The sequence below is a fragment of the Varroa destructor genome, unplaced genomic scaffold (genome assembly GCF_002443255.2).
Source record: "Varroa destructor unplaced genomic scaffold, Vdes_3.0 BEIS01000001.1, whole genome shotgun sequence".
NCBI classification, from domain to species: Eukaryota; Metazoa; Arthropoda; class Arachnida; order Mesostigmata; family Varroidae; genus Varroa; species Varroa destructor.
This window is the reverse complement of record NW_019211454.1, coordinates 71,200,936-71,222,673: the sequence shown is the minus strand read 5'-3', so window position 1 is coordinate 71,222,673 and position 21,738 is coordinate 71,200,936. Positions and strand designations below refer to the sequence as shown.

Below are 21,738 nucleotides of genomic sequence, written 5' to 3'. Positions count from 1 at the left end.
ATAGTTTAAACGTTGCAATAAGGAAGGCAAACAGTGAACATTGCAATAGGCCAACAGAAGTTTCAATGCGCATTTTCAGAGTGTTGAGAACTCTACGTCGAAAACGCCGTCCTCTATTAATTGTTCTAATTCCGGCTAGACAAGCATCTTATAATGGGCACAGCGTGCCCCCTAGTTACAGGCTGCGACCTTTCAAAAGCTCTAATATCGCGAAAGCGTAAAATGACCATGGTGACATTAGTTATCATCTTCAGTTGTTAGTTCGGTGTAGCTGGACCGCTACCTGAATAGTGCTATATGTCTTTAAATAGAACACCTACGGGTAAGGTAAAGCCAAAAGGAACCGACCAAATTTGCCGCTTGCTTTGACGTATTGCTTGCCGACTCGTTTGACGGACAAATCGACACCCAGCCGCCTCGAAGCATTGTCGACTGGCTGGGGTGCAGATGACACGAGCATTGCCTTTAAACCATTAGTCAGCTCAATGAGACGGTAAAACCGTTTATCATTTTCACTCTTGATCAGCGGCATGGCTATTCGTAGCTCGTCCCAACTCGGCCTAAGTCCGGCCCGTGGTGCTAAGTATAAGCAGTCACGGAATTTCAGTAAATCTTGTTAGTTTGAACGGCCAATAGCACAATTACGGTTCTCCTCAGCTGTTTATCCCATTAATTTCACCTGTTAGCTACCGCAAGTCTTCCGCACACTGCGGTACAAACGATAAGACACCGTCCTGGCTGAAGGGGAAGAGAATTTGGAACTTTGAAAAAACGCAATGCTCTTTCTATGGTAATCGGTCGTATACACTGTAATTAGATTTTCGTATATCACTAAAACAACGAAATGAATATGTCTAAATGTAGATTTTTCACTATTAGCTGACGCCATAACTGTGAGAGTGAGCAGAATGAAAGTAATAGAGAGAATTCAAACTTTGAAAGCCATACTGTTTTAAAGTAATAATAATAATAAAAGTTCGACGTTAAAATAGTTCAATCCAAATATAGCTGAAGTTCGGCAATCGCTAAATATATTAACACAAAACATTGCTATTACGCGACGTGTGTGGTTAAAAAATGAAACAAAGCTTGAACAGTTAATATGTCGTTAAAACATATGAGTACATTTACTAATATAATGCATATCGAGTTAGATACGGTCAGACACACCTGTCGTATCTAACAGATTTCGAGCATGAACTGACAGCGGGCTAATACGAAAATAGTCCTTCAAATACAATGAAGGGTTTTCCAACTTAACCAATTCTTTTTAGTCTTTATATAATTAGCGAAAGATACGTTTTATTATCACATAATGCGGCAACTAGCTCTCAAGTTCTATCGGCATCTGAAACAGTCTGTACTGATCGGCACGCGCTTGGGCCTTTTATCACTAGTAGCTCTAACGTCGTGGTGATACCAAATTTCAATGAAATCAAATTTGTTGAAAAAAAACAGGGATTCACATTAAAGTAGGAGCGCTTTTCAAATCCTCATAGTACTCCAACGCGAATTTTAAACAATTCTTAACGGCTGCCTTTTTTCAACAACTTCTGCAGTAGAAAAGTTACAACGCTGGAGTTGATGCTCTTGATAATAGTACAGTTCGGGAGTTAGGATGCAAATTTATCGGGACCTTAAGATCGCATATCTCGTGAGATAACAGTAAGTTCAAACAAATATGCGGACCCCCTTAACATGTAATATCATTGGCGCACTTAGAGTATCTAGTGTCACAGATCGACTCCATATCTGCGTAGCATATCACGAATTAGCGCAAAGATATGTTTATAGTAAAGACAATAATTATATGGTATTTATAGTTGGTGTGCGTAATACTGATGCAATGATCGCTGATTAGATAAGAAAATCATCTAGGTAAGCTGATTCAGATGCAACCATTAAATTGCATATTATACCTCGGGATCAAAATAATTTAGTTATTTAAACCAAGCACCTTTTTGATCTAATACCAAACTATTTAACTTAAAGGTCATTGAAACTTCTACAAGGTTTGTGCCCTACGAACAATCACGCTTTATATTGCAGGTTTCACCGCTCTACCTCGCACAGCCAGACCGACCATGTAAACCATCACAATTCTATTTAAAGGGCTCATACAATGGTTCTCCCAATCGTCACGAAAAAATTACCCGAAACGACATGCTGTTTAACATGGTAGTAAGTTGTAGAGAAATTAGATCAAATTTTATGTACTTACTTTTGCTGTTGGTAGTCAAAGACTCGACAAAGAAAGGTCAACAACGCAATATTGCGACGTCAGAGAGAATATATAGAACTATTTAAAACAATGCGTCATATTGATATACGAATCTTGTTGAGCTAATGAAAGTAAATTGAGAGATTTTCCATATGTTGTAGAGATAGCACTATGAATCGATGAACTGCATGATACTTATCACCATTTTCCACATATCTGAGGCACCTACATATTCCGGTAGGCTGATGGAAACTTGGTTTTCTGTGTAATGCATGATGGAAACAATCCACGGCAAAGCGAGTGACGGTGCGTCTGTTTAGCCTGTTTATTCTGTTACACTCGTTGTACCTCATCGCATCCGAAGCAAAGAAATTCCTATAAGTCTCTACGAACATTTGCTGCCAGCTTCCAAAGTTCTTCTTAAAGGCTTCCGTTGTTGGAGGCGCAAAGCTATTGCGTAGCTTCCCGAGCAACATTGGTGAGTCAACTAGAAGATATACGAGGCGAGATTCGGGTCACTATGTTTAGTCACAGTGTGCTTTTGAGGAAGGAGGCTATGACCACTGTAAAGTCATTTAAAATGACGTATATCTCATACTTTGCGATCGAAACCACATTGAGATGGGTGGAACAACGCAATTCTATTGTGATAGTGATTTAATTGTCCATGCAGCCCTTTCTGCATATCTCGGTAACGTGCCACGTAAAATCTCTGCCAGTTTAGGGAGAAAAAGATTCCAGGAACCAAAACCAGCTCGTGGAGGCAAAAGCTAACCTTCTCAATAGTCTCAAAGATCTCAATAGCCATTGTCCGTTTCTCCTTCTAAACTTCATCGCCTCCGCCTTGGTCAAGTGTGCAGTTTCAAACGTAGCTACCCTACGCAACCGCGTGAGAACTTGCTGCACTTGGAACCTATTCGTCGCGTGTATCAACAAGTCTTTCAACAACAGGACTTCTTCGGCTGTTTTATTTAGCTGAGGAGGCCCTTTAGCAAGACGGAGAATAAGAACGGGCTCGAGCTGTCCCTCTCAAACCTCAAAGAAAAGAAAAAGTTCGGATGAATAAAAACGCCCATCTCGACCAGCGTGAGGATAATTTTTTTTTTCTGTATATACCGAGTCGAAGAGTGCTCTGAAGTCGATGAACTCTGCGTACAGCAAATTAAGCGGCGTGCCGGTGCTCTCTTGACATCGGCTATCGGAATCCTGCATGCCATTACTGTGAAGCGTTCCCTCCGGAACACATGTGGCTCTGTTGAGATGGCGTGTACGCATTTTAAGTAGTTGTTCAGTCTATTATTCAACAAGCCGAAAAGCAGCTTATAACGAACACTTTTCTTCGCCATGATAACAGCGTAATTGGATCACCCTCTCCTTTAGGCGTTATTAACAAAATAGCGTCTTAGTGTGCTGAATTAAATTACTATAGTAGTATGTAAACATTTATGAAACGGTGCCGTTCGGCACGGTACCAAAACTACGGCGCACCTGAAATGCTAGCTGGAGATTCAGTCAGTTGCGGTCGACGGCCGTACCGACTACATCGTAAAGAATTTCAGCCGGATGCTGCGCATATGCTTAGACATGCACCACGTCAGATATAGGAAATATGCTATGAGTGCGTTTCAGGAGCTCGTCTACGTCTAATTGTTGCAACGAAGCTTGGGATTCTACAGTACAGATACAATTTGGTTAATGAGGTCTATTGTCATTGGTATGTGAGCACAACTACTTGATCTTTCTGACAGAGAATAATTCTCAGCTTGAAGTTTCACTCTATCCCTGGTTACGTTTCTCGCAAATATATCAAGAACCGAATTCTTCCATATCTTAAAAAAGTCGGTATCGAGGTGGGGTTGAGCACCCAACAACCGAAGTCCGCGAGCATGTCTTGAAAACCTGTAGTGTGACTCCAGTTCGGCTAGTCGAGGCGATCGTTAAAGTCACCGGCAATAACCAGAGGAGAGGCAGAAAAAGAAGACAACGCTTCCAGTCCTTTGACGAGTTTTCTCACCAATATGTACGTTGATTTTAAGTAAATCGGCCGATCATAGATTGCTTCAAAACTTAGTCGCAGGCCCCGTAAGGCAATGTCGTTCCAGGAACGCTGTAAGATAGCCTATCTTACGACTGTAAAAAACAATGATGCCTCCAGTAAGGCGGCCTGTTCCGTTGCTCTTTATCGCATGACAGCGGGTAGAAAATGCGGTAAGTTGAAAGAGCTAGTTGTCCAGATATCCGTCAATACGCGGATATCGATATTCTCCAAGGTTTCCGGGAAGAGCAGCGCCAGAGTTGCATCTCCACACAGGTCCATTGTGTAACCTTCAACGTCTCTTTAAGGTCCGGCTTCGTTGCAAGCGTCGTAATTGTCCTATCAAACGGCTGCAATAATTCAAGGTGTCGCGTCGTCAATGTTGCCAGAACCTACTTCATGAAGTCCTCGATTGTTGGGATAGTAATATAATTTACCAATTCTCCGCCTTGAACGAAGAGGGAAACGCACAGCACATGTACTTCTAACCCAGATCGTGAGGTAACTAGTGTCTCCGAGGAACTTTCTACCGTGCTGATCATATATCTATCCTTTTCGAATTCCATGCAATTATAGTAGCCAGCCTGTAAAAATAGCGCAACTGGGGTTAGCAAATCACTTCTGTATCCTCATAGACATTTAACTATGTACAAGACATACTTCACATTGGAAAATTTGCATCATCCGAGTCGACGTCGCGAGGTATCTCCTTGGCCTTCACAGAATTGATTGCACATTCGAATTTTACTTAATTTTGAACAAAAACATTTATTTTCTTTAGGCGATGTTTACCAAAATTGTATTGACTGCTATTAGCGGTAATCTTCGCCCACCTTCAAGCAGCTTTTCAATTTAATTTTTGTTGAAGTTCCTATTTTTATTTGCGACAAACTTATCGAAATGTGATAATCGACACTAGCAAGTCGATACTACAAAGTGGGAGAGGCAAAACATCTTAATTAAGTTCCAACAATTTTTTTTGGCAGAACAATGAATGTCTGCGAAACCGGGTGTTGTCATAATAAAACATCACTCGTTTTCTATTAATCAAAGCCGAGCACTTTCCTTGGATGCATTTCCTCAGACGGCCAGACGATTTATTGTACGTGTCTGAGGTAATAGTTCGGCTGTTTGCGGGTAGCTCGTAAAAAAGCGCTTGCCTAAAATTGGACCAGATGCACCGCATTATGTTCATTTTATGGCGTCCCGGATTGGCTATCGATTATGACGTAGTCTGACCATGATCTACTCTATGTTACATTACTTTAGATTATCCGATTTCCATCACCCGCCATCTTTGCTGAAAAAAATATCTTCGTATAGTTCATGAAAATGTTTGGCAGTGTATACACAATGCATCAACCGGTAGGTCGTCAAGTCATGAGGAACACGGTTGGCGCAACTGCTGTTCAATAGATCTCTTCGAACGGTCGATTCAGATTCTCCTGTGTTTTCTGCAATCTGGCGAAGGCAAAGACATGATTTTCATCGAACACAGTGAGAATTTCAGCGTTCTTAAAGTCATAGGCTCTACATGCACATATTTTGCTTGCGTTTTTACATTTCAATAATGAACAAACCCCTTTAGGACCAAGTAATTGGCTATGGTATTGTATGGTACGTGTAGACCGGACATTTTTTCACAAGTTTAGGTCTTTTGCGCGAATAAAGTTTCAAAACCGACCGCAAATAAACTTAGGGTCTTTGGAAACTTGTGCTGTTTGAATAAAACGTGTAACTATCGAGCATGGCGCCAAAGGAAGACCTGAAAACCACATTACAAATATAGTGAACAACCCTCTTCTTTTACTCAATCTTGTTTGTTGAGCTAAAATACGAATCAATTCAAAATTTGCCTCGAACCATAGTGCTTGAGTCGTTCGGGAAGCGGTTGGTGATAAACACGACTCGAGATCCGTTTCTTCGACTACTATCATGTCTTCTACGAAGGTGACCGAAGAATCTATGTAGAAAATAACACAGAAGTAACGAAGAGGATTCTACGAGCCTTGTCATGAGACCAGCATTGCGGAATTTTCTTTGCGGCAGAGTGCTTGGACTACTTATGTCAGGAGAGGTAAGATAGAAGAGTTAACGCACACCACCTGACGCAAGCGACCATTGCCAGGATCGAGACGGAAGAAGAGAACAAAGCAAATATAGTACTGGGCAATATGGCAAGTTAGATTAGAGGACACCAGCCTGAATGAGCCTTTAAAAAAGTAGACGCCGATATTATTATTTACAGAAAGAAGTGCGGGAGTTGTTATATTAGTTTGGAGAGATACATAAGGAACGTACAGCAGACGCTCCAAAGGAGAGTTTGTATTCCTAACCACTTTGATCCTTGCCGCCATAGTTGTAAATATAACGTTACCGTGAGATATCATGGCCGAGGAGAGGATGAGATATGTAGCGATCATATGCTTATCCTAAAGAACGCACCCAATAAGTTACAACAGGGGTCAGAAAATACAGCGGTCGGTTCACTACTTGAGTTAGGAGCTTGATGCCGGAAAACAAAAAGCGCTACGGGAGGATCTTTGGGAAACTGATCTATCACCGCACACAGATCTTTGCTAGGCACGTATGTTTGCAAACGAATCCTCCTAGGACTGAAAAAGCGCACAGTGACTAGTCCATAACATGCTAAACTGGCTTGTGTGACAATGCGACTCATACTAAAGGAAGAACTGGCAGAAGTTTTAAGAAGGCTGAGGCTTCTATCTGGAGCCAACGTCGTGTAAAATTGAATACATGAGGCTGAAGAGGGTTAAATAGCAGTATCTAAGCCCGTGATGAAAGCTTAACGAAAAACAAGAGTGAGCAAGGCACAGGCGAGAAAGAGACTCCTCCGAGCCCTATGTTGAATGAAAATAAGGTTTCTTCGTAGAGCTCAAACAGTTATTTAAAACAACCATGAGGCTAAAGACAGAGAAAGGTGTATATTTCATAGGTACTACTGCAATTCGGATGCGGTTGTATTCGTAAACAAGATTTAGACATTAGCGTCTTTGAAAATAAATATATCTCGAATCTCGTTGATCTTCTCAACGTAATCGGCGCGCACGCCACATTCAACATCAAAGATGGCTTGATTTGTCTCATCAGCTAGCGTCTGACCGTTACTCAGATTAAGCGCTGCTAGCTCTAGCAAAACTGCCCACAGGGTCACTTTGGCTTTGTCAACACCTGGCCACAGAATTCATGCACTGTGATAGGTAACCCCAATTTAGGTCACTGGGACAGAATGCAAACATGGCCCAGGCGATAGTGTTTTACATGCTTTACTAAGCAAAAAATACCGTTGTACTGGGTTCCGGCTCACGCAGGAATCCTTTATAATGAACAAGCTGATAGCCTTACCAAGCACGGCACTCACAAGAAAATGCGCAAGCAAATTATGTGGAACAGTGGAATGGCTAAATAACCTTAGCAATCTCTGAATGTAAAGTCTGAACGGGTTTAAATTAGCGAAGAGGTGTGTACATTCGGAAACATTCATCTTGCTGACCCAGAAAAAATGCAGGAACGCTGAAGAGATTAAAATCTGTAACGGCACCTTCTAATAGTTCACTTTTATAAGAGCTACAGCAAAAAGCGAAATACGAAAAGCAGAACATTACTTCGTGGGGGGATACGGACGATAATTACGGATCGACTTGAGCTGTCGATAGCAACTGCCTACGGAAGGTGTGAATCATAAGGAACAGACCTAAGTACATTGTATAATCAATTTCTGGTCAAGCGAAGTAATAGGGTTGTAAATATAGGCAAATGGGCAGAAATGAAACTTCTTGTAGGTATGCGCGATGCGCTGTCTATTTACGTACAATGAGCGTGAAGTCTTTGACATAAGACCTCATACACTAAATCAAAGATCTAACAAAGAAATATAAAGTCACATGACGTGGTGTATTTATAATATTAGGCTTACGTAAATTGCAATAGCCACCTTTTGATGGTAATAGATTTTGAGTCGAAATTTTCCTGTTTACCGAAAGAGCCAAGTTTGCAGAAAAGAGGTAGATCCCATTAGATTTTTCGACAAAGAGGTCGTTAGTAGTTGTCAATTTGTCTTCTCAGCCTCATATAAAAGATAGGTCAACATATCGTTAGATTTCGTCTTTGACCGTTCAATTTAACTGTTCAACTAATTTACTTTCGAAATTTCGCCCGCAGTCATGGTTTTTTTTATTGATACTTCATATCGATTTCGATTACGCGCATTTTGCGGCAAGTTTCCTGATTAGCAAAAGCTAGCATCAGTTACTTACTTTTTCATCATCACACATTTCTCAAGTATATCTGTGCAATCCATCGAGCACAGGGCATATCTTTACTTTGCGAATAAGCATCCCTCAGTATGCAGTTACTATAGTAGACTGTGTCTACTCTGTTCTCAGGTTTCAACACCACTCAGCCAAAGTTGATTAAAGCCGTACTAAGCAATCTAGCTTGCCTCCTTAGTTACACTGATGAAGTGCTTAAAGAAGTCAAAATGGCAGAACTTGCAACAACCTACTAGTAGTGCAAACCATGTAAGCTCATATCAGCGTTATACAAATATACTTTTCAACGTGATCTTGTCTCGTTCTTAGAGGCCCTATACGATGTTGATTGCAGTTTATGAAGAAGATTATAAACTACTGGACGAAACCCTTAGTAAGCTCTATTAAAGTGTACGTTTATGAAGATATGGCCGTTTAAAAGCTAAGAGCCTCTTTAAAAGTGTACCGGAATTAAGTCTTCAAAATAAGATAATGCTGCGTTTCGGCAACCAAAATCAGTATTAATAAAGAAATGCGTCCAAGAATTATGAACTTGCCGAAGTTCACAAAAAATACCTAGAAGGCCCACTGCTACTCGGATAAGTACTTATGTAGGAAGAACAGATACACAATGAAGTAGTCTAAACACCGTACATTGGTAATAGTTTTTTGAAGGAATTAGAACCGCTGAAATAACCGCTTGATTACTGGAACACGTTCACCCAACAAACCAAAGAAATTACGGGCTGTTTCTTCCAAAATATGTTTCGGACGCCAAAACAGGAATTCGTTCTTTTCAAGCAATGCCAATAGATTCAGACACACACAGGGTTTTCTCCAATAAGTGTGATTACAGCACGAGGATATACAGCGGAAACGTTATTTTCAGGCTTCAGCTTTAAAAACTCCAATATGAAGAGTACTAGACTTCTCTGTAGCTAAACATCTTCCAGCAAAACACAGGCGTTGACCGTAACCGCTATAGATATCGCACCCAAGTATCGAGAGCACATAACAAAAGTTTGTATACATTCAGTAACCAGAAACATATGTTTGCGCTGTTAATGTTTTGCTAACATTTTGTGCCCTATATTGCTTGAGCAGTTCGATTTGGCAATCGTATTCGAGACGTTTAGTGTGTTAAAATAACGTTCCTGAATATGGGCCAGCTAAATCCTAGTTTTCAAAACGAGACTTCCAGAACATTCCAAAATTCACTAGCAACAGGTATTTTTGCTTATTGCTAGTCCTTATACGTTATTGAGTGGAAATTTTATCACGCGTGCGCGAAGGATCTATAATGAGGATTAGACTAGAAGTATTTGGTACCTCGTATAAATTATTATACCACGTCCAAAGTGCAGATGCTGACTTCAGTGACTGTTTTAGAAACAAGCACATTTAACACCTATTGATTAACCTAGGCACATCTCAGTGGTTGACCCTTGTTGGATTTTCGACTTCGGCGACCCGTTATAGGATTTTTTGCGCACGCCATATTCGAGTACGATTCCAATGACGTAGAAATAGGAGTATTGCGTCACTTACGGTCGAGGGTTTTTAAAAGTCCCGGGAAAAACTGAGAAAAAGCTCAGTTAAGTACGGCTTTATAAAAGGGATGCGAATAGATGTTTATGATATAATACAAAATATGCAAATATCATATGATCAACATTATGAATAGTATTATTATAGGCCAACCTGTGTTGCGGCATACATTAAGCAGTATTGGAAGAGGCCGAATAAAAGGATAGGAATATAGCAGAGCTCTTGAGGAGCATTTAACCGTAACTATAGTCCAGTTGACCAGTGTTAATACTCGGCCGATAAAATGAGTAACACAGTTGCAGAATATGGTGGACATGCAGGCTAAAAAGAAAATTAAATAGATTAGGCAAAGAACTAAAATCTTTGAACTTAATCGTACAAGCGCTCATGTATATATCGTTATTCTTTGTTGTTTATCGTAAGAAACGCATACTAACAAGCTCAGTACAACAAGGTCAGTACGATGAAACAGACCGTAGTCTATAGTTTGATTCATAAAGTGTGTATATAATCGCATAAACAGTTGTTTCACGTTTGTACTTGTAACAGGCAACAAGATAGTGAGCCTAATATTATAAGGTAGCTTTGCATATTTGAATCTGGCCACTTGCATAATAATATGGATCTTATGGATATTTTTCTCAAAAATAGAAGAACTTGCTTAGAGAGGAATTTCCGTATGGATTCCAAATCTATTGACATCCGATCTTCCCAAGGTGGAGGAAGAGTGTGAAAAACGTGAACGCACGTGAGTGATTCGAAGCCCACTAAAGGTGCGGGCATAGATGACACTGTAGACATCGCAAGGAAACGACGGCCACGATTTGAGGCATCAAAAATTTAACAAAGGTCTGGTGACAGTAGTTTCTCTAGAAAAGGAACCACGTTACAGTGACAGGAAGAAGGCGATTATGAAGATCGTGAGACGGCTATGGGTTAAGCACGCGCAGACCCTAGCAGTATCCTGAGGGTCTTAAGGTCTGATAGCTGTGAGACACTGCTGGCCAAGCTCCAAACATGACAAAACCTTTTGCATTGCAAAGTAGCTTATACGTCAAGGCGAAACAAACGTTAAATATACCTCTGTCAAGCATAACTTGTACCTGCAACGCAGCGTGCTTTATCCTTAATTGGGCGGGTATTCTCTAAACAGTCGCTAAACACAAATCGACGTTATAAATCAACATTGTAGTTGAATTATGTAATAATACAAACGGTTACGTATGGTGAACATAGACTATGCACTGAAATTATGGACTGCTATACACGATGGCTTAACGTGTGAGATGAAATCAAATGTGACCATTTTCCGAGATGATTTTAAGTAGATAAAGCAAATTTTGTTATTTTCGTACTAGAATTAAGTACAAGATTGGAGAAAATTCTAGCCAGAAGAAACACTTGAGCCAGGATAGAATGAACAAGTAGACAAGGGTTAAGTGAATGAAAACGAACTCTATTATACGTACACCTAGAGATGATACGCATAGAATCGCTGAACATTCGCTTTATGCTCGACCATCAAAGAGTTAAATAGCATTGGGTTTTATTAAGGTTAAATTGAATTCGCAGAGTGAACGCGCTGGAGAGCTATCGAAGTTTTAAAGCAAAAGATGTTCAAAGATTTCGTTGTAGGTGTGCAATGCATGTATCTAAAAGAAAGAGAACTATGTTAAACTAAACACAAGGTTTTCTCAAAGGTAATGTGAAAATCGTTTAACATGAATTATGTTGGTCAGGCGGATTAGGACGAAAGGCCAAGAAATAAAGACCTGATCCAAACCATATAATGCAACAGATGATACAAGATCTATATACGTAATAAAAGGAAATAATGCGATGAAAATGCACAAAATTCATGGTCACTAAATTATAACCTAATGGTAGCTCGAGAAGCGCATCACAGGATGAAGCACTGTGATAAATGTAAACTTAAAATGAAATTATTTCTAAGAGTGACAGCAATCTTAGATAAGTATAACGGCCAGCTTTCTTCGTAAATATTTGTTGTTTGAATATATTCACAGAATTACATTGTTTTTATACTACGAAAAAAAGCGCGAAGTTAGTGAAGCCTTTTCTCAATTTGTGTGTTCTGTCGTAATGTCTGCATTAAAAGAAAAGAAGATAAGGACAACGATAAACGTTTTAGATACCGACAGGCCAGCTCACTAGGGCCGGAATCATTTCCTCATCCGTCTTTTTCGCCGCTGACTCGATGTTTTGTATCCGAATTCTCTATTCTTCCGTCGCATGACTGCATCATGGATCTTACTTTCGGTTTCACATATGCAACTTAACTGGTTTAAGTATATTCCTTGTTCTCTGTGAATGCACCTCATCTGCATCTTGTCTCGGTTAGTCAGTGGGAAACACCAGAGAAAAACTGATACAAATAACGAAAATGCAATTTAGTCCTGAGGCCAATGCATAAATACGCAGCTATATGCCAATTTATGGAACGAACGGAATTAGTGGATAATATCATGAAGACGTGAAAAAGTTTAAATCATAAAATAAGTGTATGTTGAAGGCGAAAGCTAATTAACTTATCGTATCAATATGGGCGCGAAAAGGACACATGTATTATTTGAGTAGATAAGCAAACGAGAATAAATTCATTTGGTAGTTTCTCTTTGACTACAAGTGGGTCATCCTTTCCGTTCAGAGCAGTTCAACAAGTTCACTCATGAGCTTCAGACTTCAAAAATAATGATTGCCAAAGTAATACCAGGTCTCTGAAGGTTATTTATTATATAACTTCGTCTTCCGGCCTTGTCTTTTGCAGTCTTCCCAATAGCTTTTGTCTAATTCAGATAGGCACATTTGTTCGGTTAAACAGCCAAAATAGAAAGTCCCGAGAACGATTGCTTGTTAAACAGTCTAATATGACCGGGTGATTCGGGTTGCGCTATCCATATTTACTGCACAACATAGGCGATGAAGTTAAAAAAAAAAGAAGATAGTTGTACATGGGAAGCATGTAAGTTAATCACTACACACGTATGTTAAGAAGGATCAGTATAACTTCGACGAACTTGCGTTGCATTGGCAATTCAGGCAACATCAACAAATATTTTTTAAGACCTGTTGCACGAGCAAGACAATGAAGGATCAGCTCGATAACTTGCGTCCCTAAAGAAACTAAATGGGAAAACACCGGCAACCATATGCTAAAATAATACAACAACGTTTTCGTTACAATGACCAAAATTGGTATGTATATAACCATATGATCAATCAATAATGCCATAAGGCCTCGGTAAATGATAAATTGAAAAAGACGTTTTTGAGTACGTTAAAAATTGTCTCAGAACAATTACCGAACAACGCGCCTGTTATGCAGTGGGTGAACATTTCATTTTAGCTCTCAATATAAATATTTCGTTTTCTCTGCTAGGAAGTAGCATTGAATTACCGCAAAATCTTTGGTGTTTTTTTTTGTACTGAACAGGACATGACAATATTTTAAACATATGCAAATCTATAGCCAAATAACTAATGGATTTATGATAATAGTAAGCGACGCTCTATTATATATACAGGTTGTCCCATGTCCCAGTCTAAGCCTTTTCAAGTAAAATTTTTTTACGGCAGGCGCAGAGAGTCGCATTTCTAGTAGCAATCGAACGTCTTCAACCGGTAATTGACTCCTTTTAACAACCTTGCGTTGTTTTGTAAATAAGAAGTCAAGAGCATACCCGAAAATGAGTATTGCGGAGTATTGCATCGAATAATGCACGTTGTAAATAAAATAACTGACCAAATTGTTTCGTATAAACTCAACATTTATTCACCTTCCATTCTATACGTTCATATATCGAAGTCAAAAATCAATCACTTCTTTCGGACTTCGTGAGACAGGTGGGTAGTACTTGAGTGAAGCAAAATACGTTTCAAAATCATCGATGAACTTCTTGCTGCCGGGTTTTTTTGGTTTAAGCATCTTTATTGGTGGAATCTCAGGGTCAGCATCCTCCTGTTCCATTTTTTCACCCTTTTCTTCAAATTTTTTCCAAATTTCTTCACCGCCCTCGCATTCCTCGAGGGCTTCTTTTCCATACGCAACAACCTGTACAGATAGTTTTCTTCGATCACGGTTTTTTGACGGTAATACCTTCAAGCACCACTTTCGAAAGCGTTCCAGTTCTAATGTCTTAAGGAACTCTGTTTCTAGCTGATTCCTATCGAACTGGTATTGGAACTGCACAATCTGGTTCCAGTTTCTCTTTTGTTCATCCTCCATTGATAAGTCAACACATTGTTTAATCTTGATTAAAGCGTTCTTAACCGTACTAAACTCGTCGAAGCCTAATTCCTCAACCATCTTTACCATATCGTCAACGAATTCATCAATTTTTTCATCGACATGAGTAAGTGTAAACTTTGTTGCTGCCGGTGAAATCGACACAGAAAAACCAATCACACCCTGGTAGATATTGCCACTACATCGAACATCATAGCCCAGCTGCTGTTCCGTACGTAGTTCTTTGAAGCAACGTTCCTCCATCAGGTATACGAGGAATTGAATTAATGTCTCTTCGTAGAAGTGTGCAGGCCCATAGGGATAATAATTCACAATTCTCGAATTTTTATCTTCGGGGTTAATGCTGAGAAGGCGAACGTAAACTTCTTCCTCGATGATGGCGTGCAGTTGTTCTATTTTTTTGTCAGCTGGGGTCGCTGTTAGTTTTCTTTCTAAATTTTCTATAAGCTGAAGAGCTTCGGATGATGTAGTATTTCCATGTATGTAGGCCTCAACATACGCGCTGCGGCAGAGTGTCCGAGCGTTTTGAACAATGTCATCTTTTGTTATCGCTTTCAGCGTTTCACGCCGTTTGGCCATAATGTGATGCTTCTGATGCACTATGGCTGAACGAATTTCGTCGCCGTAGTATTTATTAATAAGGACATTGTTGTAATAGTGTTTTCGCAAACTGAGCTTAATTGTGTTAAATAGCTCCTCGGGACAGTCAAACGTGGCTAGTGTATTCATCACTGTTTCGAATAATAAAGGAAGTTTGTGATTGAAACCGCTGAATGTAATCGTCATTCCCGAATTTAAGCCGTTAAGCTCATATTCAAGAGATGCCATTTCTGCATAATTGTTCGTCTGAGCTAACAGTTGGCTAAGAATGTCGCTCATTGCATCAAGACACACGGCTTTTTTCACATTCGCATACGCCATTTTTGTGACCAAATGCACGTTTATGAAACACTTAGGTACAAGGAACTTCTCATCCTTTCGGAACCAAAGCTTAGAAGCTGCGCGCTCGACGAGGACGATGGGGAACTCCTCATTGCAATACATTTCATCGTTCTTTATTGAGAAGTCCGTTGGAATGTACCGATTAGGCTCAGGAAAATCCAACGCTTGCTGGAATTCTGGGTCATCTCTCCACAGACTGGTCCATTCCTCAGGATAATCTTCGATACTGTATGAAACATTCATCCAGGCTTCGCGCAAGGGGAATTGATCCGGGTGCTTCTGAAATTCGCAGTTGTAATACATGATGTTGCAGGTTTCTGGCGTCATGTAGTTTAAGAGTTCCTGAATCCTTGTGGCATTGTATTCCATAAACAGATCGCTGCCACAAAGATAGTGTTCTTCAGGAAAGTCTTGCATTGCTTGACTCACACCGCAAACGTAATCTTGAGCCTCCTCTTCCTCCTGAAATCGGAAATCAAATTCGGCGATTTCCTTGAGCTCATCCCAAAGCCAACGCTGTGGACCCTTTTTACGCAGCATATGCATATACTGATGAACGTATTTTGTCACCACAGCAATGTTTCGAGCGCCTTCTTCACTAAGCGTGATTGTTATCGTAAACATTGAACACATCTTGTTATCATTAAAGCCGTCACCATCCGATCCTGCGCTTAGCTCTAATGCCCATTGCTTATTCCGTAGATGGTCCAGGATGCTGTTCCGACCCTCATGGCCAACAACGTAACCCAAATAATCGAGGCACTTCTCCTTGTAGTGGCTCTTTTGCGGAGGAAGAACCCATCTAAAGGTTATTATTACATCCCGATTTATAGGCACCACTTTGAAAAGCTTGTAAAAGTTCGGATTATTGCTGAACGGCTGCTGAGTCGGGTAGACGATAGGCACACGTTTACCTCTGGGCACTGAACTGAATGAATCGCGAACAAATTGTTCCAGTTCATCGAGGCTATGTTTTGATTGGACACACAAAGTCATGACCTCTGCAGAATAATAACCTGTAATATTACATACCAACCGCAAATGTTGAATATAGAAATAGCAGTGTTGAAGCAAGCCGCGCAATGTGCAACTATTACAAATCGGCCCTTAATCGGTTAGTAAGTAAGACGGGTAGCACAGAAATCGCCAGGTGGCGGAAATGCTTCAACTCACTATTGTAAAAGTCCACAAGCGCGTCTCGAATATTGATTCCCTGTTCCTTAGGTATCTCACGAAGGGACTTCAGATTTCCCCAGCAGAAGTGACTCATTGGATGGTTTACTCCAGCCTGTTCGGCGAGCACCTGTTCTAATCGGGCGGTATCGGACGTCTGTTGTAACTGGAACTCACTTTCCACGGCTTCTACTTCCCTGAAAATCAAACGTTTATGTGGCATTTTAAATCACCATTTAATAAAAATAATAAATTACACATCCGAGGAAATTCTTTTCATTAGGTGGCATATGAACAGACATCATATTAAATAAAAATAAATATCTAATAGAAAATCATTCTAAAACACGCAACAAAATACAGTGGCTGCCAAATGCATTCGCTAAATTCGTTACTACAGACCAGTTAAACTAAATGTGTATAAATGTACACAAAATATAGTCTCACATCACTATATTTTGTGTAAATAGAGGAATTATTTACGCCAATGAAATTACAATTCTGTAAAACACAAAACCGACAAGAACATAAAATAGACGAAAAAAATAAGCATTTCAAAGTGTAATATTTTGACAATCGCTAAAGTATCTATTCTGGCGTTTACATCGCATGGTACAATCATCCTGTTCACTATACTATATACTCATAGTAGGTACGTAGAAATGTCACAATTAAATATAGGCTAGCTGGTTGTAGTCACTTGCATTTTTTTTCACACGAGACAAAGAATGACGAGAGTTAGGGGGAAGTTAACGTTAGGACTACATGACGATAGTAAATCATCACACCAGATGTGTTGTAAGCGTTTCCGACAGTACATCACTGATTTAAGACAACGAAAAACAACGATTACGCAGTGTGAAAAAAGATATGTGGCAAAACATTTTTACTAGAACAGACTGTCACCGCCAATCAGCTTGTATCATGTGCTGTGTAAATATTGTGCCGAAAAACAAGCTTCGCGATACTTGGAATGGAGTAACTGAGTCTAGGACAAGAGCAATATGGTTTGTTCTTGTTCAGAATTATGAAAGGCAGCAAGTTTCAGTTCTTCAACCAATAACACGCTGTAGTGGTTATATTTCACGCCATATTTGCAAGACCTAACGTAATTCATTTCTTCACTAATTTGTCAAAAAGGTTTGTCGCCCCAAATTACAAAAAAAGGCTAACCAAGATGATCCGCACAAATGAGTTATTTTCATCATTAAGCCACAATATTAACTTCTTGAAATTCACGTCAGTTTCACTGTTTTTTACCCATACAATCTAAGTTGTGTGCCATACAGATTACGAACACCAACTGCGACCATTAGCTGGTGCATATTTTTTGTACATATCCATATATGCGTTATCGTACTGGGAGCAATGATATTATGCTAGGAACGCCAGAATCGAGCTCTTCTCCAATCACGACTACTTTTGGAACATTCAACGAACGACATTGTTTTAATTTGGTAACTTTATATCTTAACCAAATATCAGTTCCAAATATTCTTGCCAACTCTTCTTTAACGAAACTGTGGCACGTAATGAACAATTATTTCATTTACTGCTGTATTCCTCAAACGAATTCTCATATATATATATATATTGATATATATCTTGTATTCTCTACGACAGTTGCTCCCAATGAAGATTGCTATAATTCCTCTTCATTTGTTAATGATACTATAAATTGATTTCTACTACTCAGTGTTTACCTCTCAAGCGAATCTTCCCTTAGCAGCGGCTTGACGAAGGAGTTTGCAAATATATCCAATGCTTTTGCAAATGCTGGTTGGCTGACGTCGAAAAAATACACGGTCATTTCAAAATCTGTAAAAGCGTTGTCAGAACCACCGTGTTTCGAAATGAACTCGGAGTACTCGTTCTCGGCTGGGTACTTTTCTGAGCCCATAAACAACATATGCTCAAGATAATGAGCCAGCCCTCCTAAATTAGTTGGTTCCTAGAATTGCACATATTCAACGGAAGAAAAAATACAACACTTGTTTACGTATCCTATTGAAATTTAACAGGGTGTGGCTCTAGGACGCAGATCTGCTAAATGTAGTGTGATAGCGCCTTCGGAGAACCCAAGTCACGTTGTTTGCCTACTCTCACCCTATAGGCCAAAATACACAACTCGAGTGGTTAATCGTATGGATCTCACATACACCAAGATATAGTATCATCTTACAAAATCAAAAAGTCTCTATGATGAAAAAAAATAGCCAGTAATAGTTTGTTTAGCCGTATAGCCTTACAGTTTGTATTACAAAAAAAGATGTACGTATAGACCAAGATATAGTAACAATTGTACCCTGTAATGAGGTATTGTTACCTCCTATGGAATTCACGTCAACCTAATCATAAAAGTAATTGCTCTAAAGAATTGATAAAAAAAACGTTTAATTTTGCTTTCTATAAGGTTACATATCAGTGATATTGGGCGCTTTAAAGCTGTTTCGATGTGCGTATGAAAAGCTTTAACGAATGTTAGAAAAAAACTCGCGAACCTGGAAACTGCCACACCGTACTGCCAATGCCGCTGCGGCCATCTTTTCTTTCGCACATACTGCGGACACCTCTGACCTGTCCGTACTCTCTGAATCCGTTTCGTCGCCTGTAGTTGGAACGTTTCTATCATTAGCATGTAAACAGCAGTCGTTGTAGTAATAATTGTTTTATGCCAATACAGAGAGATTCCTGAAGCTTTAGATCACACATTACGTAATCTTCTGTAGCAAATTACATACCTTCAATTTAGATAATATATTACTGTCGAGTGAATACTTTACAGGAAAACGATACGTTCTCGCTATTTTGGAGCGCTTCAATCGGCAGTGCAGTACAACTTGCTTGAGAGCAGCCGGCGTAGTATTGAAACTAGCAAATCAGAAAAACTATTTTATGTTTTGTCCAGTCGTACAAAACGACAAAGAAAAAAAAACATGCTTCCTTTCAAAATTACTGCATAAATTCGACGAAATTATTATTTCGAGTACACACCTTTAACGTCTATTTTTAATGAAAACTATAGGAACTGACCAGCAACATTCGCTTCGCATTTACCGATACTTGGTTGAAAGTTTCCTGCGGGAGTACGGATGACTGTTGATTCTATCTTTCAGTGTTTTTTGAAGTAATATTTGCTTGTTTTAAGCGGAGGCAAACGATGTCACACCGACACAAGAACACCGATTTTCAATTTGCTCCACAAAAATTACGTTATTTTTGTTTGGGTCCTTATACTCTACACATCAGTTACAAATTTGCCTACTCATAACAATGGTGCTAATTTTCCTTAAAGCATTGAATGAGAGTAGCGCTAAGTAATGCAATGGGGCAACAAGTCCCTCAGGGCAAGCCAAGCGATTCACTAAAGTAGAATAAAGGATACAATAGTGCTTGCTGTGTGTTAGTTAGCCTTAAAATCTATACCAAGAGAGGATAGAGCATAACTACAAACTTTCTACAAACGTTTTTCACAAATAACTACATCGACTGGACCAAAAAAAATTCTTCAACGTGGAACGACGCAGCTCTTTCTGACTGTATAATCATCACGTTTAAGGAGCTGCTTTAAGCGACTAGAGCTTTCTACGCTACTTCGCAGCTATCGAATTTTAATAATGTAGATGACATTTTTAAATTTCGCAGTAAAATCTTTAGTAACACTTGCTATTTGTTTTCGGACGACGGGCTAGAGATCCGATGCCTCTATTATTGTGACTGAGATGTTCCTTTTAGAAATTTCTTTACAATACCCTAACTCATTTTCTATACAATTTCAAGTTAACCTAAAACGCGTTGTATCGTATACGAGCTTTTCTGTAAGCCAAGAGCTATCGATTTATGATATTATTAGATTAAGAAATCACTCACTGATTTAAAGAATCATTTATCAAAGATTACTCGCACAAATACTATCCACATTTACTTTTGTAACGATGATGTTCCGAAAAAATGGTTAGCAGTTTCCGTTTTTGCGATTACTATTATTAATCGGAGAAAAAAAACGGGGGCTTAAAAAAAAGAAGTGCAACCCGTATGTCGACAGAAAATAAAAGTCTAAACGAAAATAAAAACTAACCGGATTCCCTCGATTCTTCTTCGTCATCCCTCATTTCAGCATCAGTATCGTTGGCGGACGATATAAGCATCGCCTTGAGCCCATTTTTCAACGTTATAAGACGGTACAGTCGTTTATCGTTTTCACTTATAATCATGTTCATCCCAGAAGTTGTGCTGTGCCGTGAAATTTCGATTCGGAAGTTCTTCTGGACAAGTTCTGCTGCCCTCGTGTCTGAAAATATTCTGCGTGCGCCACACAAACCTCGCCGAGATCCGTGGGAATTTTTGATGGCACGTTCTAGTGAAGCGTATGTTCGTTCAAACGTCGCCGGGAGGGGCGCATGTATGGGCCGTATTGACAGATGCCGTAGAACCAGAACGGCTACGGTGACCGCTCTTGTCGATGTTAATATAGCAGACAGTATTGGTTTTTGTTGTAGTAGCTTAGTTCATCTTAACCGCCGCATAGAAACGCGCATACGCTGCGTCAACTCAAACTATACAAGTAGTGCCCATATATACTAACAACTTCAATGTACCGTAGCGCACAATACAAATGCAGAAGTGTTACTGGACATAAGGGGTGTGCCAATACCAAAGGGAAATCCGGCTAACGAGTTTCGCTGTTCGATTATCCCTAAGCCCAGCGCCACCGCTATGACTAGATGGCACCTTGGAACCAAAACAATCCCAAGCGAAAACAAATAGGGACCAAAGAATGAGCGAGACAAAATTCGACCAATTACTCAGTCAAAATTGGCTGGTGGCACAGAACATGAATGATAACGTTGACTTTGAAGAGAAAGTCCATAGGGTTGATCACAGCACTTAAGTAGCAGGTTTCGTGTAAATGTAGACTTCCAGTGCCAGAAAGGGATGTTTGAAAAGCCGCGCTATAGCTATCGCCTATTCTAGAGTGCGCAAATGACTGAGTATAGTGTATAACTAATGTTGATTTTAAAATGCCAAAGCATCTAAGATGAAAAATACGCTTATTAGGTACAATTGTATCCCAATACTCTAATAAACGTTTCGATTTAAGAAACGTCTAAGGGAACGCACAACTACAACAGATAGTTATGAGTCAACAAGCTCTTTCGGGACCTTGTGTAAACAAGTTTCCGAAGTTCAGAAGTTACTAGTTTTAGCATTTATAAGGCAGCACTATATTAACGCAGCAGTATTCTGACCAATCAGGCAATTAACAAGTACAGAACTGTGG

At 39.7% G+C, this 21,738-nt stretch overlaps 1 protein-coding gene across 4 annotated transcripts in view; it reads right to left on the bottom strand.

Annotated features, from left to right (window-relative positions):
• Positions 1–21,435, bottom strand: part of LOC111254068 (nardilysin-like) — a 30,468-nt gene extending 9,033 nt beyond the window's left edge. Inside the window, exons 1-5 of one of the 4 annotated variants that reach the window (XM_022817540.2) lie at positions 20,536–21,184; positions 18,959–19,065; positions 18,161–18,408; positions 16,458–16,654; positions 13,843–16,300 (exon numbers count right to left, since the gene is read on the bottom strand). In XM_022817540.2, coding sequence (XP_022673275.1) covers positions 13,902–16,300; positions 16,458–16,654; positions 18,161–18,408; positions 18,959–19,065; positions 20,536–20,677 — 3,093 coding nt within the window. In that variant the 5' untranslated portion in view covers positions 20,678–21,184 and the 3' untranslated portion in view covers positions 13,843–13,901. Of the gene's footprint in view, positions 1–320; positions 877–13,842; positions 16,301–16,457; positions 16,655–18,160; positions 18,409–18,958; positions 19,066–20,535 lie in introns of those variants that run through there. The other 3 variants (XM_086977251.1, XM_022814559.2, XM_022814550.2) reach the window with 3 other exon arrangements.
• Positions 21,436–21,738: the final 303 nt, after the last annotated feature.